Below are 27,436 nucleotides of genomic sequence, written 5' to 3'. Positions count from 1 at the left end.
AGGCTGCATACTGGGCAGGTCTACCTGGGCCCCTCACCTTTAATGTGTTTGTAATACCCTAACAAGATTTTTCTACTTTCACGTTAAAAAAGTTACCTTTTTACAAAGTAAAAATATCGGGTGACTATTTATTTTTCGTATCTCTAGCTAAATCATTTTACATACAACCTATTAACACATCCAAACTCTAATTTAAATTTTAGCAAGTATAAGGTTTCCTTGGAAAAAAAATTCACCTACCGCAGTAAACAGGAAATTATAAATAAGTTGACAATGTTTATTTCAATAATAAGTTAACAATGTTTATCAATTCGAAGCAAACATTAAACAAAGCCTTTCATTAAACTTAACATCTTTTCTTAATTTCTGTTTTTTAGTTGGTAGTATACCTATTCTAATTTCTTGTATACACTATGGTTTGACACTTCTTTCTAGTCTCTGTCTAATACATAATGTTATTTCTTAAATTCTTATAAAAACAAACTGACAGCTAACAAGTAATGAAGTAACAGATGACAATTATATGAATTATAATGTTTGGTTATTATTAAATAATAATGATTAAAATATAAAGATAATTTATATTATACATGTGACAATAAGAACCATAAAGAAACTAAATATAGAAGGAAAATAAGATTGTTGATATAAATATTAATAAACCAGTACTGTTGAGGACCCTGAAGAGTTGCAAACACTGCTTTTACAACCTGAGAAGTTTCTTAGTAAAAATTGACCAAATGGTTATGGCAACGGAAATTGTGGACGCCGAGCCGTCCAAATATGAGGTATGTCCTAACTGGGAAAATTACTGTTTTGTAAATCTCCCAATGATAACATTTAAATGTTTACTCCTTTTAATGTACTGAAGTAATTTTTTTTATAACGAAGCCCTGTTTAAATTTTTTTTATGAATACAATCTTATTTTGTATTTTTTTCGTAATGAGTTGGTTTGCACTTTGTACCGTGGCTCAGATTTGGTGTTCTCTTGAAGTTTTACAATAGGTTAATATCAAGCAAACCTCTTTTGTTATGGGTATTTCCACTTTGACAATATAATCCAAAATTCAAACACAGAGTGATATCTTCGTCACTATCCAAAATGTATTTTTGAAGAATAATATATAAACATAAAACATTTGCTGTGTAACTATGATAATAAACAACTAAACATTGTTATCACAAAATAAACTGTAATATCTTTTAAAAAAAGAACAGTCCTTGTTTTGGACAGTTTTGGTTTGTCTCCAAAAATATGTGAGTGAGACTTGGCTGGTATCTGATGAGAACATGTTCCATATTATGTAACTTCATGAGGAAATCAAACAGACGATGGTGAGCAGCCTGTGTGATTATTGGGTTGTGTGATACAAACAAATCTTGGCTTCTTAAAGATGACATAGTAATTCTCAAGAAAGACTTTAGAAATGTGTTGGCTTATTAGGTGTTTGCTGTAAGTGGTATTTAATTTATTGCGTGTGCATCAAACCCGCTTCTATGACTTCCTAAACATAATTAATATTTTAGAGTCGTTTGCTTTGAGCTTTGTTGTTGGACGTCTTCGTGTGAACTCCATGTATTATCTGCAGCTAAAGTTGTTGTCTTTTATATAATGTATTTTATCAAATCATAATTGTCTGTGCCATGTGTGAAAAGCTATTTTCCAAAGTGATGCAGAGCTTATTATGTCATATGTACTGAGAGAAAAATATCATTTCCTTCATGTGTCATAGAGAAATATTTTAAAATGTAAAATGGAACTGTTGTCAAGAACAGAACTTGTACAAGAGATGATATTTATTTTGATTGTGTTTTTGATTGTGTTTAATTTACAATGTTGATTTGTAAATTAATAGCTTTAAATGTCGTTTCTTTTCTTACAGGTTAGCGTTGTAAACTTTTTATTGTGAACCTAATATAATTTCGTAGAAACTTGAAAGTAAAAAAATGATAAATATAATATCTTTTCTCCTCACTAGATGGCGATCGATCCGAGCTGTCTTCACGAACGGCTCGTGGAACACGTGAGAGCGGTCAGCGGCGAGCCTGTGAGTATAGTGGCCGACGCACGGGCTGGACTTGACATTCACACTTACACACACTCACACACTAACTCTTTAACATAGAACAGTCAAACCGGCGTTTGGGGCGAACACTCTTACGCGCGGCCCAGAGGCGTCGCCCCCGACCCGCTGATACGAACGCTGCTCGCGCCGCGGCCTTCCTCGCCCGACGAAGGAGACGTCTTGGATGTCGAGGGAAGTCCGCCCTCACCCCCCGGACTGCCCTTGGACGTGGATGACTCACGAGACTCTGAACAGGACGACCACGACGGGGACGACGAGGACTGGGAGAAACGAGTGGCGGCGCTCGCGCCCACGGCGGGGCACGCGCGGCTCGCGCGAGATGCGGCCGTCGCGCTCCGGGGGCTGCGACTGGAGCGGCTTGCGGGCCGGGGAGGACGGTGGGACAGGACGGATGGGGCGCGGGCCGCAGCCAGGAGACTGAGACGAGCGCTCGCCTCGCACTGGACGAGCGGCGCCGCGGCCTGGCTCCATTCCACGATGACCACGAGTCTGCCTCGGTCGCTGAGGGCCCACTACGACGAGGTGCTGGCGGAGCTGTGGCGGACGGTGCCTCGCCTCGCCGAGCGCCTGGCCGCACCCCGACCCCTCGTAATCCAAAACGACCCTCTCGCCGTCGTCGGAGGTTAGTAGACAAGAATGCTCGTGTGTGCTCTCCCCTTATTTCGAGTGAGCGGTCGAGTGACGTGTGGTCGGTTCTCAGAGAGGCGGCCGGCGAGCGAGCCCGGCCTGTGGCTAGCGTGGGCGCCGAGCGGCAGCGAGACGGAGGATGCGCGCTGGGTGAGGCGCCTCGGGGCCTTGATCCACGTGCGGGAGCTGGTCCCAGCCGCGCCGCACACGCCGGGCCTCGCCCCGGACCGGTGGTGCGCGACCCTGGCGCACGAGGCGCGAACCGCCCTCACCGAGCTGCTCTCGGAGGCCGGACGGAGGCCCGTGTTGCTGGGCGGGGCGGGCGCTGGCGCGGCTCTGGGGTCGTGGCTGCGACGGGCGGGGCCGGCGCTCGTGTTCGCGGACTGGTCCTGCTGGCTCCGCCCTTGCTGACGGCCGAGGGTCCCCGAGACGCGGCGGAGGAGCCCGCGGACGAGCCGGACCTGCCCCTGCTGTGCGTCTCGGGGTCGGCGGGGGCGTCGTGCTGGCGGAGCGCGGCGGCCGAGTTGTGTCGCGGCGCTCCGCGGGCGCGTGTCGCCGGGTGCTGGTGGTGTCGGGGGCGGACGACCGTCTCCGGCTGCCTCGCGCGTGTCGCCGTCGTCTCGGAGTGCCGCAGGAGGCGCTGGACGCGGCCGTGTCGGAGGAGTGCGCGCGGTGGTCGCTGGACGTGGCGGAATCGTCGCCGAAGGAGCGCTCCAGACGGAAGGGTATGCGACGTCCGCTCCACGACTAACATTTCTAATGCACTATCCTATCACTGCTCAAGTGTTGTGACTTAAAGAACTAAATATGAATAAATACAAAGCTCACATGTTCGTATTTTTCCAGTCGGCGAGGAGCACCGAGGAACACAGTGAGTATGTCTGTGTGTCACACACCGAGTCCTGGCCGGGCGTCGAGCTCGCTCGCCTCGGGGCCGGCGGTCTCACATACTCCTACAGACGTTCTATTCCCGACGTCTCTCTTAACGCCAGAGCGTATAAAACAATCGTTTCAATGATCGAACTCCGCCTGAGTAAAGCTATTAGCAAATGGACCATGTTACTCTCCGCCAAGTGTCTCTACCACGAGTCAGGTTAGATCAGATACACGTCGTGACGTCAACAACGGTGACGTCATCGGTTCACGTAACATTTTTTCTAGCTTATTCGTATAATATTTAGTATAATGTTTGGTCCCTGCATCGATTTTTTGGAATAAAAAACACGTCGACCATCAACACTGGTTCTGTATCCAAAGCGCACAGTTCCTTCCGCGACTGTAGGCCACCGGCTCCCCCCCAGCTGTATTCCCTGCCCGTCACGTATCGTCTCACTCCTGGAACCGCTCATCTAATCCGAATCGTTTTCATGTCACAGGTCAAGCCGCTCCATCGAGATAGTCGGTGAGTCGCTCGCTTCTCACGTGTCCATATGAATACTTCTCGTGTCGTAACTCGATGTTCGTATTGCTAGAGGGTCGCGTGGTGCAGCGCGGGACCGGAGGCGTGGCTCTGGAGCTGCAGCCGCCGCGCCGCGCCAAGAGGTCGGAGAGGTCCGAGCAGGCGGGTGCGGAGGCGGGCGGCGAGGAGTCGCTGGCGGCAGCCGACATCATGCAGCTACCCATCGTGTTCGCTGACGACGAGCCCCCCGCGCCTCCCGCCGCCTCCGCCGCCCCCCTCGCCCTGACCGTGACGAGCGGAGCCCCGCGCGCCGTGCGGTACACGCGAGTCATCGTGGCCAAGAAGACGGCCCGCCGCCGCCACAGGCCGCCGCGCCCGGCCCTCGACCACTGACCGCGCGCCGCCTCGCTTCACCCCGAGAGCCTGCGGCGCCGGGACCGGCGACCCTGCGACTGACGCGCCGACTTCCACATACTCTGTTCATTCATTAACCACTGTCTTAGTTACCTTTCGAAAAAATAAAACTATGAACAATTACAAAATTATTTAAATGATGTCAATAATTCCTTAAACGAGGAATACAGTAACCTTCAGGCCTCAACACCTTCCAGACGACGCCAGGGGCACTCGTGGAGGTGGCTGCTAACGTTACCTCACTCTTTGACAGTTTGCATCCTGAAAACACTTTTGATTAAATGAAAAGGGATCGCCCGGAGACCGGACGGACTCCGCGGAGACTGACGGGTTGCCGAGACCTCGAGGATAGAAGCGTATTTTAGCAGAAGTTTTATATGTTGTGTGAAGACGCGACGAAAAATCCCATAAATATATGAGGAAGACGGGAAACTGTACCTGGGATCTTAAAACAGAGGATCGAGGATTTGGTTTTGGAAGTCACCTACTACTTGCAGCACGCTGCTGTACACTGCTGTACACTGCTGCATTTTTTGAGTTTCTTACATCAAGTGTTACCAGCTGTTCCCCCAAATAGAATTCACTAAGGTAATACACTCAACCAAATCTGTACCCAGCGAGGGAAAATGAAACGCAACTCACAAGTATCAGAAAATAGAATCACTGAAATGCAAACAAACAGGAACGATTGAGTCCAATCCGATGCCTCGTTCTTGATGCTCAAAACACACAGAAAATTAATTTTGTTTCTTTTTTGGAGTGCTGGTCATAGTCTCATGTGCCGCCTGTTAATGTTACTCCTCCTCGTCGCCTGTGACGACTTAAGGAAACTAGGTAACCTGCCTGCGATCACAGCCGACCGGCGCCCGCAGCCGCCGCCCGTGGTCACAGGCCATGTAAAACTAACAACACTGGAAACCAGTCGGCGAATTAATTTCGGATGTTTGACATCAACATTAAAATATTTTCGTCATCCACAACCTCCTCGAATGCTGAATAAAATGAACTGTTATCATTTAACTTTTATCAGTTTTTAAATATTTATAACCTGGAAGAAGAAAATATCTCTCAGGCAAATAAACCGCGGAGATCGCTTCTCTAAATTCTTATGAGATTTTTTACTACGGAGGTTCAGTTTAAACGGCGTTTCACAGCCGGAAGTCCGCGCCACGTGCCACTGCTTGCACTCGCCCTCCCGCCCTCCCGCGGGTCGCCGCGTGCGGGAGACGATACTTAATGTTTAGTTTTTGAGTTCTATTTATTCCTGAAACGGATTCTAACACAAATGAACGAGGAACACTTAAACCTTTAAACAGCCAAGTAAAAGAATTTTTGTGTAATTTAAATAGTTGTTTTGAAGATATTCATGACAAAGAAATATCAAGTGATAAGAATCCGTGTTTTTTTTATAATTTTGAATTAATAGATTTAAATAAATAATTTTTCTTCACATAATGTTTACATCTGGCCTTTAACAAGTTTTGCTTATTTTTTTCTAATCTAGAACAGCTCTCCCGCTTATGAATCTAATTAAAGAATAATGAAATTTAATTTTAAAAGTTCTTTGTCTGATTCTACTTTTACTTTCACCGACACAAATGCAAAGCTCAGCTTAAACCTCGCGGACTATACTCTTTAGTAACGTGCTGTACTCTGTCTAGCGTTGAACCTTTCATGCTTCACTTTCTTTACGAGCAGTTCTCCTCATAGCTCCGGACCACGTGTCGAGTGCGCGGCGTTGCTTTCCGTTCTTTTTTCACAATTCAAGTCAATTATTATTAATGGTCTAAGTTTCACTAAATGTTCCTAACATTACTTATAGAAGAAAGAACGGACAAGAACACTCCGCCGCCCACTTGCGTGTCCGGCAGAAAAGGCTCGCTGGGGAAATTTAAATTCAGGTATTCAAGAAATACACACATAGAATAAGTAGGTAGGGCCAAACTGCAGGGGTGGCAGCCGGTCCTACCGACCAAAGCCTCGAGGAAGAGCAGAACGGTTCCGACGGAGCAAGGTTGGGTGTAACTCCAGAGAGTGATGCCGAGTGCTAAAGAATCTACCACATTTTTGAAGGACAAGCAGCAATAGAATCACATCACATTCAAGGAATTTCGAAAGGGAGTTACATCACTCATATTATAAATTCAGCGACTGAAATTCATTTGTGTAATTATTAATATGCATAAAAATTTGCGTGTGACGACTTTCACACATTTTTGTGTTAAAAATGGTTACCGTGTCCATAAAATACTGACGTAGCTTGTTAGCTGTTCTGAGGCGTACCTAATAAAAAACATTTTGCCTTTTACAACTGTCAAGTAATTTACTTAACAACAAGAAATCTGGTTTGTTTAATGTGATATGCAATTAAATTTGTACTTGGCGTTTATTTATGTTTACAATAAACTTAAAATTGAATATATAGGTATTGAATATATTTTTCATCTATTTTAATTGGATAAGTCTTTGTGATATCGTTACAACAGGAAAGCAAACTTACCTTTATATAAAGTGGAGTAATAATGGTAATAATTTATAAATTTGTATCTTTTCGCTTTTGTATTTGGCTTTTCTTTAAAAACCTTTATCCAGATAGAACCAAACAAATACAACATATTTAATGTTGTTGTGTAACGCAAAGATACATTAAAATTGCATAACTTTATCGGCTTAGAAATGATACCGGAGCTTGGAAAGCAAACATTTTATATTCCTTATATTTCAGACTCTTGCCTAAACTGTAGAAGTACAATAACATCGGTACATACAGCCTTAATTATTATTGCATCGAGGAGACAAATAATTATATAAAAATAAGAACACACAGACGACACGCAAAAATAATCTGCAGCCAACTCAACTTACAAATACAAACAACTCTAATTTACATTACATTCTATTCAAAAAGAAAGTTAGAGAAACAAAGAAAGTTATTAAAAGATTCAAACGCTAAATCTTGATACAAACAAGAGAATTACATCATCTACACTTGTCATCAACATCACAGTACAGCAGTTATAATACAAGTTTCGCTGATCTGCAAGTAACGGCTTGGAGAGCAAGTGAGAGCTTTAAAATACAAGCGGCAAGCGACAAGCCTCTTATACAACTGTTACTAAGTTTTACTGATTCATTTTTTTTACTTTTCGTGAGCGCCCACTCCTTTCAATAAAATACAATAAAATGGAAAAATCTAATTTTAATAATTTCAAAGTAGCGTTGAGCACGTTTCAGCGATAAAATAGCAACGGCGGCGCAGACCGAAGATGATATGTGACCTCGTACGACATCATCGAACTTCAAAGACGATTCTTTTACTGTTCGGAATATTGAAAATTTTGAGACACAAGATTAAATTCGCAAACATGTAACCTGAATGGATACCAGTCACACCCTCGCGTCGAACATCTAGTCACGATATTTACAAAGTTCTACAGTATGTACTAAACAGTGACTTGTGCAGTTTCCTCGAAGAGTCAGGCTTCTCAGAATAATACTTCTTTACATCTTTTTTTAACAATAACCAAGAAGATACAAGAAGACCGCACAATAAATAGTTCATTTGTATGAGAATACAGTTCACACAATTCTCGTTACATTCGGTTCGAATATCTAAAAGTCAATATATAAAGACAGAATCTTATCACAAATAACTACCGTTTATAAACATGAAACAATTTTAAATATTTAAAAATACTTAGATTTCATAATAAAGCTCTAGACGTGTTTATTTTTACACTCGCATTTCTGGTATTTACACCGTGAATCAAAGCTAAAATGAGGTATCATGATGTACTGTATGTGAGAGGTGATTCCACTTGGCAATATTTTATCAGTCGCTTTGAATGTTTGAGGATGCGCGGTGTCAGGTCGATGTCGATAAAACTGAACCTTTATGATAATAAGTCAATGTCGCTCATCACGAGTTGTTTTAATAAAAACGACAAAGTCGACAGCTTGGCGTGAGACACCAGGAAACATGCTGAGGTGAAATGAAGGATAGCGCGGGTCTCTTTTCTTGATAAATAAGAATTTTCCTTAATTATGCTCTTAACAATACCTATATGCGTTTCTTTTCTAAAATTCAAGAGTTCAGAATGGATACAACAACTTGAGTACGAATATATGTATGATGTAATAACATCACATTGCTAAAAAATACCCGCTTTGATGAATTGAAATTAATACAGTAATGCGGGAACACAGTTAAGGACTCCTTCCTTTCACTGTTTATCTCACTTACTTTAACAAATCAGTATGAAGAAGGAGAAACCATTTTGTCCAAATATGATTTTGAGTTAATTGTTTCAGTTACAAAAAAGTAAGGTAGCATTAATTTATATTGTGGTTCGAAATTAATCTAAAGTCTACGGCGAAGGTCTTCTTTATTATTATTTGTGACTATGATTTGTTAAAAATTTCGTATCTGAATATTTAAATTGGTGAAATATTATTAGTAGGTCACAACTCAGTTTCAAAAAGATTTCAGTACCTACATATAAGTTAAACGTAAAGAAATACTATACACGAACAGTGATAAACATCAAAAATATTCAACGATTGATAGTAGGAGTTACAGACGACAAAAAACTATATACCAATCTAACCTAACCTAATCTAACGGGTAAAGTTACATCTCAAAAATGATAACATCTCATCTGGAGTCAATAAAGATAGAGAATATATTTTATAAAAGATCAACGCTCAGAGACGGAAGGATACGACGAGTGAGGTCATTGTGGCCGCGACTGGAACAAAGGAGACACATTTAGTAACTACTCGGGGTAAACGAGAAATGAGTCGGTTCTGAAATGATAAGTGTACTGTACCGAGTCCGAGGTGCTATGACGAAGGTCGAGATCGGCGATGAAGGGCTCGTGGCGGTCGTGGTCATCCAGGGAGGCGGCACTGGAAGCGCGTGCTGGGCTGGCGTCCTGTAGAAGCGGCAGCTCATCGTCAGCAGTGTCGTGAGCGTGACAGTCGCAGCGGCAGCGCTCGGGGGGCACGTAACTAAACACCACGGTGTCGCGAGCGCTCGCTGGCAGTGTCTGAATGCGCTTCGGTTGCTTTCGACGCTCAGGAACCTCGGAGAAATCGATCCACTCCGTCTTGCTCCGCGTTTCCATAGAGCTCGCTAAGTAAAGACGATGGCAATTAAAGGACTAATACCATATGTGAACGTGTCGTAAATTTTGAAGAATGTACACTGACAAAAAAAGGTTTGGACATTTAAATAACAAACACTTACTACGTATATTAAGATAAATAATTACTTTTTACGTTGTGTTATTTTACTCAAAATATAAAAATAATAAAATTTATGTTGGCCTACAAAACTTTATTCTGTTACTTGTAAGAAATCTGATTAGTGACATAGTGGCAGAGCATGAAACTAACCATCGCCGCCGCTTCGGGAGCGAGTGCGAAGGTTGCGAGGTGGCGGTGGAGGAGCAGCGGAGGCTGTGGAGACCGTGCGTGCGCGCCGCGGAAGTTTGATGTAGAGACGGTCAGCGGGAGAGTCTCCGGCGGCGGGGATACGGCAGCAGGCGCGACCAGGGGCGCGGGAGATGTCAGAGCTCCAGGTTGGCGACCCGCACTCTTTGTTGCGCGCGGCCGCTGTACTCCGGCCACGTGCACTCCACCTCGCTCTCGCACCGGCACCATAGGGAGCGCTAGTGAACGCTCTAGGGGTAGCGTAGTAGGAACGTACGGTAACTCTTCAAATGATTCCTGAACTACAAGTCCTCGTCTCTCCGCTTCGCTTCCACCGTGTGTAGCTGCTATTTCTAAACTGGTCTCGGATTCTGAAGAATCTCTCCCAGTATCTGGGGTAGGACTCACTTCTCTACTCACTTCTCTGCTCACTTCTCTACTCACTTCTCTGCTCAATTCTCGGGTCACGTTCTCTTCTCCTGTTTCACAAAAAGATTCTCTTTGTGAATGATACTTTTGGTCGTTATGTATTACGTCATTACTTTTCCAATCTGTTTCTTGAGGGGAAGTTTCGTTCTGTTTGACTTCTTCAAATTCAGGAACACTCTGTATTGATTCTGATATTTCACTGGTTACGCTTGGTGTTTTTGTTATACTAAACTGTGTACTAAATACATGTTCTTTACTGCCCACATGTGTCGTGAAAACTATTCGTTCTTTACGTCTAGGTCGCTCTCCGATGTAAGTTTCTGGAACTATATCTGGCGGTGGCGAAGAGATAAACTGTGAACCGTCGGGCTCGTTAGGAATCGAATCGATTCTTTCAGTTGCATATTCGAGTTCTTTATGTTTTAAATTATTATATAAGTTAAGTTCTTTATGATTCAGATCTATTTGTTCGGGATATTTGATGTCAGATTCGGATTTAACTTGTGTTTCGAACGGAAGTATAACTTTAGCAGTTTTATCTGTTGGTGAATGTAATGGAATTATAATGCTTCCATCTGGAAGAACCGTCCTTTGAGTGGGTTTGGGTGAAGGCACGGGTGACATGACCAATGAGCGGTCCGGGAGAGCTCGTGGCTGTGGCGCTGAAGCGGGGCGGATAACTTGGCGTGGCTTTTCCGTTATTTTATCATCGCTACCTTCTTTACCTTTTTTGGGCTCAATTTCATCAGGGGGTGTGCGAAGGGGAATATGAATTATGCCATCCTTTGCATCTTCATAGTATTTCAATTTTTCGCCACGTTGTTTGTCATGAGGGGTTTGGGGAAATTGACGCTGCTGTTGAACAACAGGAGACACATCACGTGAACTTGGAGATGGTGATGCCCCGCTACGCCTTGGTGTTTTAAATAAAGATAAAACAGACCCTTTTATTTTTCCAGCCGAAGTTGGTGTAGTCGTACGGTCACGGCTTTTACTTCTTGATCGACCTTCATTTAAACTTTTTTTACGACGAAATACGTCTGAAGGGGAATCTGGTGAAGCAATTGTCTCGCGCGATTTAAAAAGCGAACAAAACGACGACTTTCTCGAAACGGGAACGCCACTTGGAGATGGCGTTCTACTATCACGTTGGCGACGAGTTGTTACTAATGGACTTACAGGTTTAGTTGGTTTAGAGCACTGATCATTTAATTCAAGGGTTATTGGTTTTTTAGCTGGTTCACTGCTGACTAAAGTCGCTTCACTCTCACCCTCCTCTTCGTCGTCGTATTCATTGTCTGGTTTAAGTTTGATTCTAATGATATCCTTAGATCTGTTTCCCGCTCGATAGACTTCTGGCTTATTCGTCTCATGTCTGTCTCTTGACCTAGCCCGGTGTTCTTCTACTTTAGCTCGATTTCTTGTCTCTTTTAGACGCTTGTCATCATCTAAGGAACTAGTTGAAACGGCGAGATCTGGTACTGGTGTAGTGGGTGGAGCACTGGGTGAAGTAAGTTTTGGTGCACTAGCTGGTCTAGTATTTTCTAATGTAACTTCCGTACGAACTTCTCTTCGATCGCGTGCATCTATAGCAATAGGAATAGTTGGCATTGGCAAAGGTTGTGGATCAGAGGATGAGGCTGCTCCGGCTTCATTTGTTAATTTAGCAATTTCTAATAGCCGTTCCTCCACTGCAGCAGCGCATATTTCGGGATCCGTTTCTATGGGCTTGGGACCACAAAATGATGTTTCCAGAAGCATTTTATGCGGAGAAGGTGATCGAGATGTCCCTGATACAACAGAAAGTCGTGACACGCGACTTATTTGACTAAAAGCCGAAATTGCAGAATGAGCAGAGCATTGAGAACCTACGCTGGACAATCGACTAGTGCGACCGGACACAGCAAGAAGCGCGGCCTCAGAACTTTGACTATCTTTACGCGAGTGCCTGCGCGATGGTTGCGCCACAGGTGGTGGACGCACTTCTGCAGCTTCCGGAGCACCCTCCAGGAATGCCAGTTCTTCTGTAGACGACCGCAAGTCCAGGGCGCCGTCTTCACGAAAACCTAATTCCAGACGTTCTCTTGTTTCCTCACTGCTACCACCTCCGGCAAACAATGCAAGCTCCGGTGAGCTGTCCCGAGAGTCGTGATGACTGGAACTGGAAGCACGAGAAATATCGATGCGTGGAGCAGATGGTGTTTGCAAGGCTACGGGTGTGACTACGGTCGCGGTATGAACGGCTGGTGATGACAGGGAGCGGGCGCGCTGTTCCGGTGGGGCCAGGCCGTCTCCTGTGCTTGTGGACTGTGCAACGCTGCAACTTGAACTTGCAGGATCTTCGCGGATTTCAGGCAATCGTATCGCTTGTTTATTTTCTGGACTCGACTAGAAAGTGAAAGGGTCAATAGTTATTAACTATCAAATAGACAGCTTGCATCTAATTTGAAATATCTGTATTATGATTCAAAATAGGACTTTCCTAATTTTATATAAGTAAAACGGAACATTTAATTTTAATTTACAATGTGAGAAAATGCCAATTCGTTTCGATATTTAATTTAATATGTGAACGATAGGTCACGAATACTTCATCGGAGGCGTCGTGATCGAAGGAGGCGATGGGCGCGGGCCCGCGGCGCGCCCGGCGCTCGCGAGCCTCCATGCGCCCGCCTGCCTCTGCCCCTGCCGCCTGCTTCCTGCACTCTCTCACATCGGGTGTACCTAGAAACCATCAAATAAGCGGACGTCGGTTACGTTTCCGTGTACGATAAAAAGAATACAACAATTAAACTAAAAAAAATAAAATACAAAAAACTTGAAACTAATTCGTTTCGACTAATCTTGTTTAAGTCTTAGGATATGTTATCTGGTTAGAATGTTGGAGCTGTCAGCTAGAACACTCGGTCCCCTTTACTGCACCTACTTAATGTAAGTTCACCTCTGTTCATCCCTTGATTGAGGTCTTCTGCTATGCATTTCTATTTTAACAAATTATTTGACGAACAACGCACGTTCTCACTATTTATGATAAGATGTTTACGAAAAGTTTCATCGAGTGAAATAAATTCAGAATCAATAAGTAGTAAGTTCACCTCATTACACTGAGCAGGGTCTTTGACTTTAGTAAATTTTTAATATAATATGCCTAATGGTAATCCTCTTACATACATACCGTAGTTTAAAACGCACACCAATACTCCGCAACTATCAATATCAGTCGAAATGCAAACGTCACTCCATCACTGACACTCACATTCCTGACGTCAGATACATTAACCAGGACGGTGGTGGATGAGGGAAAGTAGATGACACAATCATACGCTCCCAGGGTTATGAGGCAGGCAGCTGGCAATCTCGCCGTGCGGTGCGTGCCGCAACCGCCGATAGGACGACTCGCTCGGCAGTCGGCAGGCGGCCGCCCCTCGACCCCTGACCCCGCAGTTCCCTTCTGAGACGCGACATCGAGCGCTGCAGCGCGCAAGCGCGTCGACGGCACGCCGAGCTCCGTCGCCAGTGCTGCCATGTCCAGGTTAATTAGCTAAATATAGGGTATGCTCGCCTCTCAGATCAATATTGACATTTTAAACGGGTCACTAATAATATCTTAACTGAGTCCAGCGGCGTAATTAAAATTGTGCAATGTATTTATAAACCAATTCTTACTGAGGAATTGGAGGCACCGTTTTTAAAATCCCACGAAGAAATATTCGTCTCCTCCTCCTCCTCCTCTCCTCTTATTTTGTTCAGAATTAAGTAAAATGTATATATTATGAACCATAAATCATTCATGTTAATATTTTTCAGAGGAGGATCGCTGCTAGTTCGTCGCCGTCTTCTCTCGTGGTGGCAACATTTCGTTTACGGGTAAGTAGGTTCGTGACGCTGTCGCTTAAGGTTTTACAGGACCATGAAAATGATATTGAGTGGCCTACATCCATGATCTGGAATACAGCAATCACTAAAAAAATCACTTTGAAACATGATGTCGGATTTACTTAGAAATATCTTATGGAAACAATTATTTTCAAAATTGATTAAGTTATAGCTGACAGTGGTTTCTTCTTGGTCATATTTCCATATTATATTATATCACAGAATGATTCCAAATTTTGTTTATGTTAAAAAATATTAAGTATTATGTCTCCAGGTACCGTCGGAAGACCGCCGCTCGACACGTAACAAGCTTTTATATACGAATATATTTTTTCTGTAAACAAATTGGCGTTAAAGATTTAGCGAAAACGCTGTTCAAAAAATCTAAACTTTTATTCGTTTTCTTTTTCTTATTTCATGTTCAATCAGGAGTTTGGTTCAGTTGTTTCATTAAGGCAGACAAATAATAAAAATACAGATTCACAATTGCACTTTTTATTGACAACATAACATAGCAGTCCCCGGGCGGCGGATGGAGTGGCGCGGATGATGGAGGGCTAGCGACGATCGTCCACTCGGTTTATATAGAGTGGAGCGAGTCCGGGGGCCTCGAGCCTCGCCACGGAGTTCATGCCTCCCTGCTTCGGGCCCCACACGGCTTAAGATCGTAGCGATCGGTGACAGCGCGGTAGGTACAACAATCAATAGTAGAACATGCATATTCAGTTTAACTATATATTATATAATCTACACGTAACTTTATAAGTCCTCGCACATACATTAAACATTTCGATAAGTCGAATAAAGTTAGGAGTAAACAATAAAGACGTGCCCTGTTAGAACATATACTTTAATGAAGTTAAGGATCTACTTCATATTGAGAAATAAAAAGATGCTCCTTCTAGACTACAAGTGTCCGTGACGTCCGAGACCCGCAGGCGGCCAGGACCACTAACTTCAGGTCTGGTGGACATATTGGATCACAGCAAGATGTAAGGATTGGAGCAATGTAAATCACAATTTTATTTTCCGAATAGCGAGTTATGTATAAAGGATCGACTGCGCCACGACGGACGGGTCAGCGCGTCTTACTTCTACACTTCATCATAGTCTTTGTTACTCAAGTGATCTCAAAGAAGTATACAGTGGTGTTGTGGAATTGTAACTTATACGAGTATACGAATGGAGATATCGTCTGTAAACGTCAAGGAGCTTTGTGTCGTAGAGTTTTTAGTTAACTATGTATTATTAATATATATATTATGTGTAAATATATCATTGGACCTTCGTTTATTCGATTATATTTCCAATATAATTTATATATTTGAGTTAACATAAAATATTCAGAATTTCAAGATCTAAGAGTTTATCATATATATTGGATATAGTATAGGTAATAGAATAATGTGTATAAATATTTTTCTCTAAACACACAGTAATAAGACTATAAACAGTTTAGATACGATATGCGCTTATATACTTATATAGCAAAGCGTTTGAGTACATTCGAACATTAATATATAACGCGAAGAGTAAGGCTCCGGCGGCAGCGCGCTCTACAGCGTCTACTAGTAAACGGTGGTGCCTTCGTCCCTAGCGTACGATATACTACTTATCAATATTATTTATGTACAAAACCTCTCTCGACCTAATAATTAATATATTTATTATGTAATACTCAATGTGCTCGTTTTGACAATACATCTCACTAAATTTTGCGATTTCAAACACTGACGTATGTTCATGTACGTTACCGAAAAAAATAATATACAAGTCGCGCTAATCAGCATCCAGCGCCGAGAGACGAGCTCCTCGGAGCTCCTACGACTACAAGCAGAGTCGGCACGTATGACTATATCTGTAAGTGACTTGCAACGATATCACATAGTACAACTACGAAACGAATCTACTGATCAATAAACACTTCGAACGCCTACGATACAAAGAGAGAACTAGCAGTATTCACAGGACTCGGTAGTCCTAGACCGAGTCAACGTTCAATGTTCCTTCTGCGATCGGAAGATGAAGATTTTATTGAATAACATTTTTTTCGCTTCTTTCGTCACAAACGTCGCTCGTCGTCTAGTCGGAGTCGGAGTCCGAGGAGGGTTCCTGTGGCGGAGCGGGGTCTGCGGCTGCGGCCGGGGAGGCGGGGGCGGTATCCTTGGCGGCCGCCAGCGCATATGCGGCCGTCGGGGCACCCGTCGTACGCTCGATGGCCACCCTGCGAACATGCGAGTGCTCGATCCTCGACTGTACACGACACTTCACACTGACATGACGAGACGCTGCTATACTCACTTGTACTCGTGTCGCGCGAGGTAACGCACGTACTTCTCGGGAGGGTCCCCGTCGTGGTCCTGGAGCGACACGGATCGTACCACCATGTGGCTGACCTGAGTCGCGGGCATCGTGAACTCGACGAAAGCCCAACGTGCCAGTTCGGCCGGAATTTGATCGTACGATGTTAAAGCCATACGACACACAAGATTATGGGTCGTGTATGCGCCTGCGTTCCGGAGGAAGATGCGGTTTGTTACTCGTGTCGCAAGTAAAGTGGGGATTGGACAGATGAAGCTTTCGATACTTTACCTTGTCCTTCTTTGGGCAAGCGAGGCATACGCCACACGATGGCACGGTGCTGGTGTTCATACTTGGCCTGCCCCGAAGTCACCTCGATGAGGGATTCCTGAGGTGTGTCCACAGCGCCGAGGAAACGCTCAATGCCTTTGATCTTACCAGTACGTCTGTTGTCACAATAAAAAAATTACCTCGTAGAACCGGTGGAACCTATTAGAACTTAGAACCTTCACAACTATCCTTATGTCATTACATAGCTCATTAGTTTGTTTACATATTTGCTTAAGTGTCTATATATTTATTGAAATGGGAATGTATTTAAGTGATATTCATGTTCGTTTTGAATTAATAATAAAAATAATTTTAAAGAACAGGTTTTAGACGTAAAATAATATGATATGTGACAGAAACATCAAATAAAGAAAAGGCGGTGACATCCAAATGCATATCTTTGAAAGAATTTCAAAAACACCTGACAGAAGCGAATGAAGAAGGAAAGAGCGAGTAAAGTTTGGAACGTGACTATAAGCAACAGTTATTATGACAGCTTTTTATCTGCTCTTTCAATCTAAATTCTAAAACATTATACTATCGTCCTTACAGAGCGCAACTTGTACTGGGGCTCGCCCGGTAGCAGTGATGAAAATTTCATTAGGGTTTCCAAAAGTTACCTGTGGGCGGACTTCACAGAACCGTATCGGAAATGTTTTTCTACTCGGAACAGATAGATCCAGCACTCGGGAATGGGAAAGCGTGCAGCGACGTCCTCGCATGGAACTTGACCGAGAGCGCGCGACGCGAACCCTGGCACCAGTACGTCCGCGCGCAGTTCCACCTAACAATACACACACCACAATCACATCCTTCAGCACCTTCACCGACTGATATCGGAGGTGATCCTCCGACGGGCCTCACGAACCCGGTGAGCACGCACCTTGTTTCCGGTGACGCACCAGACGGCCTTGAGCTGCAGCGGCAGCTCGCGGTTTTTAGGAGGTCGCACCCGAAACCTCATCAGCTCGATGTAGCACGCGTCCGGCGGCTTGAACCTGGCCGCATACAGACACTTTGACCGACATGATGACACAGTATGTATGCATTCAATGAACGTGTTTTTAAAAAGATAGGATTAAGAACTAGTCAAAATATTCGAAATTTGAAAAAACTATCATCATCATCATCGTCATCATCCTCAGCCTATCGGAGCCCACTGCTGAGCAAGGTCCTCTTCTTACATGGAGAAGGTTTATTTATTTTTTTATTTATTTATGGATAACCAACAAAAGATACATTATTTACAGCTTTTTTTAAACATGAGCTTACAATAGTTTGAATGTTCTTCCAATCACAGGTCATCACAACGTGTAGTATTAATTATGTCAAGTTACACACCTTAAATGAATCATTATAACTTTCCAAACATATCGTAATCAAATCAAATTAAATCAAATATTTAAAGAATGTTCGGCCAAAGCGTAATGTCAAAATATAAAAAGAAAAAAAAAGTTATGATAAAAATAATGATAACAGTAAAAATAATGTAAATAATGAATGATAATCAGATACAATTTTCAACAATTCACAAGTAAATAAAGGTAAGAGAACTAATCACCACCCTTGGTCAAGACGGGTTGGCGATTTCAATCTTATAATTTTGAAATTATAAGACCAGGTTTCCTCACGATGTTTTCCTTCACGGTCCGTCAGTGGTGTCTAAATACTCTTAGAAAGTACATATGAAAAGATCACATTGGTACTTGCCAGGTTTCGAACCCGCGCCCTCACGTATGAGAGGCGGGCCTTTAGCTATAGATACTTGAAATACAATCTTAGCGTTTCTCACTTGATGATCTGCGTATCTTGGAATTGCTGCGGCTGCACGCACGCATGGAATTCCACGTCCTCCACACGGATCCACTCCTCGGTTGCTACGGGGATGATGTCATGGCGGCCTACAACCTCTTTGCCTTGTCGTCTCAAGTCATTGACCCCCAGCTCGATGTCTGGCATACCTGTAAATACATATTATCCGTGTTAATAAACACAAATTATGTAGGGTGGCAACCAGAGGTTCTAGGAAAACTACGAAACTTACTTATGTGTATATTATAATAAGAATTACATATTAAAACTTATAACCTATACCTAAGACTACATAATTGCCCCGATGTTAGGAAAGCAATCCCATTCCATAGCTTGTGTGGTATCTTCTGGTTCACTCGTTTTATGATATTTTTAATTTTATCCATACAAGGATATTCCCCGACTATATTCATTTATTTCTTAATAGGTTTGTAATACACACACACACACACACACAGACATACGATTTAATTAATTATAATTATTTTATTATAAAAAGAGACACTACAATAAGACAAGACATAAACGCTACTTCTTCACGTCGCTCTTCAATGAAACGATATATTCGCTTACAAAGAAACAGTTAAAGTTTCAATAGCAAATACAATAAAACATTACCGCTAAGGAAACCCAGGAAGAAGAGTCGCACTCGAGCTATTTGCTTTAGCACGGCACCCTCCGCGTCTTGCTCCACGTAAAGTTCGTCCACCGCCGTCAGCTGTACCTGTGAATATATACAGGAAAAATAAGTCAACATCATGAACATAGAACATTTGACTTCACATCAATCAATAGCTGGAGCTTTTTACAAGAACTTACCTCCTCCATCTTGTAGGTAAGGGCGCGGTCTCGATGGGCAGACAAGCGGAATAAGGCCTCCTCCACGCAGCACGAAAATTGCTTCACGGCCTCGTAGTCCAGTGATCCCAACTTGAACAGTTGTGTAACCTGCATAGGCACATTATCCATTACATATTACATAATATTTGCATTCAATAGGTTCTAGAGTGGGCTGGAATGAGATGCATTTTATATTTCTAGTTAAGAGAAGCTAATTCTTGTGAGTTTTAAAGTGTTTTATTCGTTATAAAAATATAATTTTGAATAATGTCGAGTTGGCAGCACAGCAAGTGACTTCGATGAGCAATGAAGCTCCGTGAATAGAAAAGAATTCCTCTGGGAGTAGTCTATACCTGCGGCGCATGCTCTACAGGCAGCCCCAGCTTGCGGAGATCGCTGCCGAACTCTTTGACACCTTGGTAGTCTCCCTGGATGGCGTACGCAGCGAACTGAGACAGCTTATTTGTGATACGCTCCGCTTTCGTTACTTGGCCTGGTCTATAATAAATATTTGGTTGAATGACAACGGAAAGCTGAAGCGAATATATTTTTGTAAAGAACAAGCAAATAGAAATCAAATTAAACTGACCGCACTCCCGGACGCTCCTTGTAGAAGACATACTGTAGCTTGACAGTGAAGATTTTTCCGAACTGATCAAATTGCTGTGCGCCTACTTCTGACACCGAGTAGCACGCCTGCAGTGGCAGTTCTTGCAGCGGTTGCTTGTCTGTGGCTGAGTTCAACAGTTGCACCACGGGACTGTCACCCGGGTTTGCAAGGCGGACGAAGACTTTTTTCCAGAATCTGTTTTGTATAAATTGTATCGATAATGATATCCTCCTCTTAAGCCTTATATGTAATATGTGTCAGATTATTATTTCGTTTAAACTGACCAAAATACAAGAGATCTCAATTCTTACGATCTGATTATACGCAGGCACAACGAAATAAAACTTTTGCAGAATTCTGCTACTTTACCTTTGTCCTGTGATCTTTTTCTTGTTCGGTTGCCGAAGATGCATCTCCCAACCCGGTCCCGCATACTTGGTACGAGGGAAGTCCTCTAGCGGAACCGAAACGTCCTCGTCAAAGAGCGGTGTCGGAGGTGTCTCCGCACCGCTACCATCAGGTTTCTGGGCTGCTATGTTACGATATTAATAAAGGAAATATAATTTTAGCTTCTTCTTTAATTAAATGTATTATACCTTCATCAAAATCGATTCTTTGTTGCATTCCTATAGTTTCATTCTTATCGAAGGGATTTGCTCGTGGTGATTCTGGGAGTACCTGGGGTCTTGGCGGTGGAGCCAGAACGGGCACCGAAGCTTCGTTTGTACTGAATTCACCTTCTTTGGGTCTATTACAAAATATTATATAGTGAGATAGAAAATTAACAATACATATAACGGATTATATACAATACATGTTAGACACATAATAAATAACACTTTACCGACCTTATAAATACCGAAAATGTATCGTCCATAGAATCTTTAGATTCCTGGTGATCTAATCTTGGGGTAGCCGCTGGAGCCGGTGGAGCGTCCATACTTAAAAACGAATCAAATGCTTCGGCTTCGAAACCGCCTGGAGCAAGGTCAGCACTACTGTCATCGCCCCATGCGTCTAAAACAATTAATTGAAATAATATTTATAACAAATTTATAATTAGATTTAATATTTAGGATACACATCCTACCTGTGTTCATTTGATTTCCTCCAGCGCATTCAAATTTAGCTGAAAATGCGTCAAAGTCGTCTTGAGTTTCAGGAAAAGCGGTTTCCATCTTCTCAGTTGTGCCCCAGTTTGTGTTGCTGGATGAGATATTTTCATCATTGTGAGATGTTGTCTCTTGAGGTACTGAGGCAAATATATTGGATTTTTCAACAAAATCGTCTGTTGCCATAGCGGCAAAGACATTTACCTCATTCATCTGTTGTTCTGGTGCCTTTTTGGGCTCAGTTGTAGTTACAATGTGTAACTCGTCATTTATAAGTTGTTTATGACTAGAAGTCATCACAATATCTGCAGGCTCAGTCAGTATTTCAGAATTCATAAGATCAGAAGTAGCAAATGGAGAATTATTGTCAATAACTCCCGATAACTCAAAAGGATTCTTCTCATTTTCACCTTGTTGTGTTTGAAAATTTGTGTCCGACATGTCAGCAAATGGGGATGTATTTGTAGCACTGACGTTTACATTCTTTTCCGATAGGTCTGTACAATCCATTGCAACATTGGTGTCTTCGTTAGGATTTATGTTGTCCGATTCGAATAAAGACTTTTGAACTTCCGAATGATTTATATTATCTGAGATAGATGAAACTGAATCATTGAAAAGTAAGTGAGTCGCTTCTGAAGTTTGAGAATTTTTGGCAGGTTGTCCAAAACCTTCCGTAGGTTGCATGTCCGTTTCGTTTGATAATTCGAGGATATCATCACTTAAAAAATCAATTTGTTTTTCTTCCTTTTTAGGTGCTGAATATAAACTTAATATAGCTTCTTTTGTTGGTTTTATGGTGGTAGGTACAGGAGCATCAAAAAGATTGATGTCATCTGGAGCTGTTTGAACTGGTGCTTGAACCGGTGGTTGCGGTCTGGGAGGCGGTGCAGGACGAGGAGGCCGTACAGGTGGAGGACGTGTAGGTTTATTGACCGTTTGCGTTGTGCTTGTGTTATCTTCAAACAAATATGGCTCAGGGGTCGGACTTGGGGAGTGAATATCTCTCACTGATACAGGACTTGGTGTTCTTGTTGGGGGTATACGATCCAGTAAGTGAGAACTTGTAAATTCCATTTGTCCTGTAACTGTTAAAATTAAATTTTGTGTTTCAGGTGGTAGTGGATGCGTAGCAGATTGTGCTTCATCTGCTTTTGTTTCAGTGGAATAATCGCAATCAACCATAGTGGTCACAAGTTCGAGCTCAGTTGGTTTAATATACGTTCACTATCAATTTGTTGGTTTCCAAATACATCGATAGATCTAATTTCATCGTATTGTTGAGCTCCAATGCTGGCTTCTTCAGGGCCTCCAAAAATGTCTATCGGCACTGTATCACCGACAGCTGGTTCATAGCTTGCGCCAAAGTCTGAGAAAGGATTACTGGTAGCGAAAGGGTTATCACCTGGTGTATAACTTGAGATCTCAGAATCAGTCATTATAAATGGATTCAATACTTCGGTGGTCACTGGAGCCGCCGGCTCGTTTATACTTAAGAATGGATTGAAAGCCATTTTGGAAGAAAATATTTAATATTAATTTAAAAATTCCGATTCTAGTAACTTAATCTCAGTCCTTCCTGGGTTTAAATCGTTTGCAAACGAAGTATCAAATGGATCAAATTCTTCTTCAGGAATTCGCGCAATATCCGATGGTTCGGGGGTAAGTGCTTTGATTTGAAAAATATCGTCAGAAGGTTCTAATAAATCAGGTTCACCTTCTCCTTCGACACCTGATGACTTTTCGCAAGAAAATTCCTTAGCTAATAGCTTTAATTCTGTTTTGCTTGGTTCAATATTAATCGCAAATGAAGTATCAAAAGGATCAATATCTTTCTTTGATAAGGTTTTTTGTGGAACTCTCGTTTCAGTGGGTGTAAGCACCTTTACTTCAATATCGTTTACGGTATCGTGTAAGAGATCGCTTGCTTTATAAGCGATTTTATTTTGCTGAGGAAATTCAGAATGTCTTCTTTTAGTTTGATGAGAAATACTTGAAGTGAATTCCTCTTCTGAACGCGTTCGAGTCAAAGTTTTTAAAGGTTTGTCAGCGACTTCCGAGTCTTCGTTAATGTCTTCTGTTATAGAGAGTTCCCGATTGTAATAAGGTGTCACAGGTTTCACAGGCTTAGATTTACCCTGAGAATCTAATTCTGAAATTGTTACGCCATCCACACTGAAACCTACACTTTTACTTACTGTAAGGTTCTCGGGGCGTGAAGCTCTTCTCTCAGTTTTTTTAGGTTCGTCTGCCCTTGGATCAAAATCGGGGTCACTAGGTACCCTATAAATTGGTGCAGACGAAACAACTCCAATAAGTTCTTCCTCTAAAAGTTTTAATTCAACTTTACCAGGTGCAACAATCTTGTCTACTATAGTAGTGTCAAAAGGATCGATTTCACTATCATTTATATCTACTGGTTCTAAAAGAGAATCACCTAATTGTGTCAAATCAGTTGTGCTTCCTCCTAGAAGGTCTCGTTGGATTTGACTATCACCACTATCTACAATATCATCAGATGTTATTGATTCTCGTAGACCGGAAGGATTAGTTATATGAATACGAACAGATGATTTTCTTCTGTTATTTAATATAACCTTAACCTCGTCTGCGCGAGGATCAAAATCATCGTCGTCTTCTAATAACGCAGATTTCTGTTCTTGTTCTTGCAAAGTTCCACCTGGAATTATTGCATCGGCAAAACTAGTATCAAATGGGTCGTGTTCATCAACATAAGGATCAACGTCGAGCTGATCTTCAACTATTCCTTCTGCAAAAACTGTATCACTTTTGTCTGCTTCAAACGCTGACCAAGATTCTTGTAAAACAGGTTCTACTTTAATTTCACTTTCTTCGATTTTTTTAACAACCGTTTTTACTTCTAAAGATTCCGCAGCTAATAAAGTAAATTCATCAACTTCTGTTTCTCCTTCGGTATTATTTTTATCATCAGCACAAGAAGCAAATAATTCTTCTCGGCTAATACTTTTATTTTGTTGAATCAATGTAGTGTGCAAAGATACACTGAGATCTATAGGACTTGTTATTGGAATATCAGCATCAATATCTAGAATGCTTTTTTCTTCAGGTTCGACAACAGTTGATGTCACAGCTGGTAAATTATCTTTATCTACACTTTCTAAAAGTAAATCTCCAGGTATAACTCTTTTAGATCTCTTCGTCGAAGTTATAGTAAGATTATCTATTCGTCCAGTTAAGACTTCGACAGCAACACCAATGTCCAGGCCTTTTTTACCTTTAGGAGTTTTTGATTCCTGGCCTTTTATTAAAGCATCAACATGTGATGTATCAAAAATATCGTCATCCTGAAATTCTTCTGGTGAATCAGGAACGTAGGCAAGTTTTACTTCTCCACGCTCAACAGCATCTACATAAGATGTGTCAAATATGTCGTCTTGTTCGTCCTCGTCGTCGGATTCCTCATCAGTGACCCCGTAGTCGTATTCACTGTCTACGGTGGCTGCTGCTGCAGCTGCCGCTAACTGTGGAAAGTCAGCTTCAGTTATTTCAACCACGGGTCGCTTCGGCTCTTCCTTCTCAACCGGCTCTCGCTCTTTAGTACCTGCTGGTATTCGTTGAAAAAATGAAGTGGACTTGATTCGATCAAGATCCCCTTGGGTTTTCTTAAGAACAGAGTCGACCCCAGTAGTCAAGTCTTTGAATTTAGACCATTCCTCATTTTCTTTTACAGTTTCATCGCTACTTTCTTTCTGCTTCTGATGTTCTCTTCTATATTTTTCAAGCTCTTCTTCTGTGAAAAGCTCTTCTTCACCTTTACGTTTAGATTTTTTTCCTTTTTTCTTCTTTTTAAGGCCTTTGGGTAGCTTTAGCATTATACGATCTTATTGGTTTCTTTTTGTGTTGCTGAAACAAATAATATTATATGTTACCAAGACTATATTTTTCGTGACTGTTATTGAACAAACCCTACTTGATTTAACGTTTGAGTTTGTCGTGTATGTACGTATAATATCATATTAAATAATAATATACATAATTGAAGTACATTCGATTTTAATGATTGTCGGATTAAAAATGATATTTCTTTTATGAAATAAGTCATAGAAACAAAGTAGCATACATTTAATAATTTTTTAAGATATTAAAAAGCAACATGACATGACGTAGGAGGTGAAATTTTCAAGCACTCTATTTAAGATACGGAACGACTGTATCGATCCATTGTCTGAATGTAGTCTGCGACAGACTGTACACTGTAAGCGAGAATGAATGTGTTCCGACGTGCAACAACTGAATGTGAATCGAGGACATTAAACGATTTTATATCTAATAAAGGATAGCAGCAACAGAACGAGGCCAAATAACGAGATGGTCATCGAGGCAAGACAGGACCCAAGGAGGACGGCGAAATGTCGGCAAGGGACGGCGTTCGGTTCTCGAGTCGGCACATACCGAGGCCGCGGCGTCACCTACGGCTAAGGGCTACCCCTAGTGCGCTACGGGGAGGGTCTCCGTACCTTCATCACAACACACGGACAGAGGACTCGACTAGCGCTGCGTGCGGGCTGCGCTCGGGGCGCCGGCTCGGGACTGACCCCGGGCGGGCGGCGGCAGAGGAGACGGCCGCTTGCTATCGACCCACGGCGCGCGCACCCTCGCATGCCTGCCAGAGACTTACGTAATCTATTCCCTCCCACTCCCTCCACTTCTCGACAATGATGTGCGAGAATACGTCACTCCTGTACGCGACCCATATATAACTGGGTAAGACAGATATGAAGTATGTTTTAAAAAATTATAATGTGGAACAAGCATCTGAATAAAATGACTTATTTAGTAAGGGACGTATTTGCTTTCTTTCTTGTCATTATATCACACTAAAGGTATAAATCAAAAGGTCGATCGATCGTCCCGAGCAAACCGTTCAACTTGATTCCTTGCTTAGAAGTAGCTTTTCTCAAACCAAAATGGAGGAAATAATAAATCTACCTATGGGAAACTTCAATTTGTTTTATATGAAAGTTATTAAAAACTTTATAATTTATATACCTACATATATGTATGTATCGAATTATCTCAAATCTATTTTCGAAATCCCGCTTCTGTATTATTTAAAAGCTGTATTTTCTAAATAAGAAGCGTGTGTTTTTTGTCCTCTCCTCAATCATATTTTTTTAAAATATATTGGTGTCTTAAAACCTTTCATAAAAATTTCAAGTATTTATATTAGATGAATTTTAACAACAGTCTAAGCACGTTAAAGATAGCAATGTTACCATACGACATTATGCGATGAACATTCTAAAAATCCTATTCTTATCAAATGAATTTTCTGAATACAACATAGTGAAAAAGTTAATAAAGGACGATGTGAATATTTAGACAAAGTATTCCATTAAAAAAAAAACATATCTCCATTTCTTATAATCAGTACATACAATACTTCAAATCTGTAATTTTTTTTCGGTAAGTACTAAACATGAAGATAGAAAAAGGATAGGTTCAATCTGGAAGTAATTTAATATTATTTTGTAGAGGAAGGTCAAATGTTTTTAAGAAAACACCGTGATTTATATATGACAATGAAAAAGCTGGTAATACTTTTAAAACCTGGGACGCACTGAGGACCATTCCGGTTGTCGTAGACATTACATGCCACGTTATTCCAGGTGCATAAAATTATCTAGCCGGCCAGTGGAAATAATGATACAGCCATATAAGTATGATTTTATATACGGTTGTTATATTTTTTTTATATATTTGTGCTACATTACTCCATTCACACTGGAATCGACGAAGTGATAAAAAAAAAAGCTTTCTAACGTCATCTCTCAAGCAGTATCGGATCATCATACAATATTAGATAAAAGTCAAACAAACACTACAAAACGGAACTTTATTACTTAAGGTTTTAATCCTGTCTGAATCCTGTGACAGATAACCATATTTAGCAAATTTACAAAAAGATCACTAATAGTTTTTGAGTGTATTACTATTCTTGTATTAATAATAAAATATATAGTATCATTAGTTATATTTATAAAACCACAAGTATTATGGATGTTATATAATAAAATACCAATATTTTTTTTGCAGTTAGAAAATATAAAACATTCTTCATAATACAATTTACATTTAACTAAACATTAAAGTGTTATTAGTAACAGTTGTAGGTCAAACAAA

At 41.7% G+C, this 27,436-nt stretch overlaps 4 protein-coding genes across 5 annotated transcripts; 1 reads left to right on the top strand and 3 right to left on the bottom strand.

The window, feature by feature from the left end:
* Positions 1–446: 446 nt before the first annotated feature.
* On the top strand, positions 447–4,322 carry LOC116770530 (uncharacterized). The gene is given in 8 exon segments (XM_032662038.2): positions 447–788; positions 1,981–2,049; positions 2,128–2,710; positions 2,789–3,052; positions 3,055–3,440; positions 3,562–3,586; positions 4,092–4,117; positions 4,188–4,322. Coding segments are annotated over 7 exon segments (1,398 nt in total). The 5' UTR covers positions 447–740; the 3' UTR covers positions 4,115–4,117; positions 4,188–4,322.
* A 2,895-nt stretch (positions 4,323–7,217) lies between these two features.
* Positions 7,218–13,763, bottom strand: LOC116770852 (uncharacterized). Its single transcript, XM_032662492.2, has 5 exons — positions 13,566–13,763; positions 12,981–13,114; positions 9,926–12,778; positions 9,358–9,662; positions 7,218–9,276 (listed from the first exon to the last, which is right to left on the bottom strand). The coding sequence occupies exons 2-5, from the start codon at positions 13,053–13,055 to the stop codon at positions 9,216–9,218; spliced, it is 3,294 nt and encodes a 1,097-aa protein (XP_032518383.2). The 5' UTR covers positions 13,056–13,114; positions 13,566–13,763; the 3' UTR covers positions 7,218–9,215.
* A 982-nt stretch (positions 13,764–14,745) lies between these two features.
* LOC116770512 (protein stoned-B) lies at positions 14,746–22,466 on the bottom strand. Of its 2 annotated transcripts, none has more exons than XM_032662009.2 (14): positions 21,250–22,466; positions 21,008–21,176; positions 20,756–20,907; positions 20,529–20,691; positions 20,139–20,354; positions 19,903–20,047; positions 19,529–19,657; positions 19,328–19,433; positions 18,690–18,858; positions 17,781–17,895; positions 17,518–17,681; positions 16,859–17,013; positions 16,568–16,775; positions 14,746–16,490 (listed from the first exon to the last, which is right to left on the bottom strand). In XM_032662009.2, exons 1-14 carry the CDS (start codon positions 22,454–22,456, stop codon positions 16,349–16,351), a joined length of 3,240 nt encoding a protein of 1,079 aa, XP_032517900.2. In that variant the 5' UTR covers positions 22,457–22,466; the 3' UTR covers positions 14,746–16,348. The 2 variants fall into 2 exon arrangements, with proteins under 2 accessions (XP_032517900.2, XP_061376914.1); XM_061520930.1 differs by having other exon boundaries at positions 20,529–20,688.
* A 332-nt stretch (positions 22,467–22,798) lies between these two features.
* On the bottom strand, positions 22,799–25,903 carry LOC133318755 (protein stoned-A). Its single transcript, XM_061520931.1, has 2 exons — positions 25,771–25,903; positions 22,799–25,156 (listed from the first exon to the last, which is right to left on the bottom strand). The coding sequence occupies exon 2, from the start codon at positions 25,123–25,125 to the stop codon at positions 22,807–22,809; it is 2,319 nt and encodes a 772-aa protein (XP_061376915.1). The 5' UTR covers positions 25,126–25,156; positions 25,771–25,903; the 3' UTR covers positions 22,799–22,806.
* Positions 25,904–27,436: the final 1,533 nt, after the last annotated feature.

The sequence above is a fragment of the Danaus plexippus genome, chromosome 7 (assembly GCF_018135715.1).
Source record: "Danaus plexippus chromosome 7, MEX_DaPlex, whole genome shotgun sequence".
NCBI classification, from domain to species: domain Eukaryota; kingdom Metazoa; phylum Arthropoda; class Insecta; order Lepidoptera; family Nymphalidae; genus Danaus; species Danaus plexippus.
The sequence above is the reverse complement of the archived record's forward strand: the minus strand, read 5'-3'. Positions and strand labels throughout refer to the sequence as shown.

Coding starts and splice junctions, on each gene's coding strand:
- LOC116770852 (XM_032662492.2), bottom strand. CDS start 13,055: ATGGAGGCTCGCGAGCGCCGGGCGCGCCGCGGGCCCGCGCCCATCGCC. Junction 12,779..12,980: donor ATCACGACGCCTCCGATGAA/GTATTCGTGACC, acceptor TTCACTTTCTAG/TCGAGTCCAGAAAATAAACA. Junction 9,277..9,357: donor GTCATAGCACCTCGGACTCG/GTACAGTACACT, acceptor CCTTTGTTCCAG/TCGCGGCCACAATGACCTCA.
- LOC116770512 (XM_032662009.2), bottom strand. CDS start 22,456: ATGGTTGATTGCGATTATTCCACTGAAACAAAAGCAGATGAAGCACAA. Junction 20,355..20,528: donor AAAAAGATCACAGGACAAAG/GTAAAGTAGCAG, acceptor TATACAAAACAG/ATTCTGGAAAAAAGTCTTCG. Junction 18,859..19,327: donor CTTCCTGGGTTTCCTTAGCG/GTAATGTTTTAT, acceptor ATGTATTTACAG/GTATGCCAGACATCGAGCTG.
- LOC133318755 (XM_061520931.1), bottom strand. CDS start 25,125: ATGCTAAAGCTACCCAAAGGCCTTAAAAAGAAGAAAAAAGGAAAAAAA.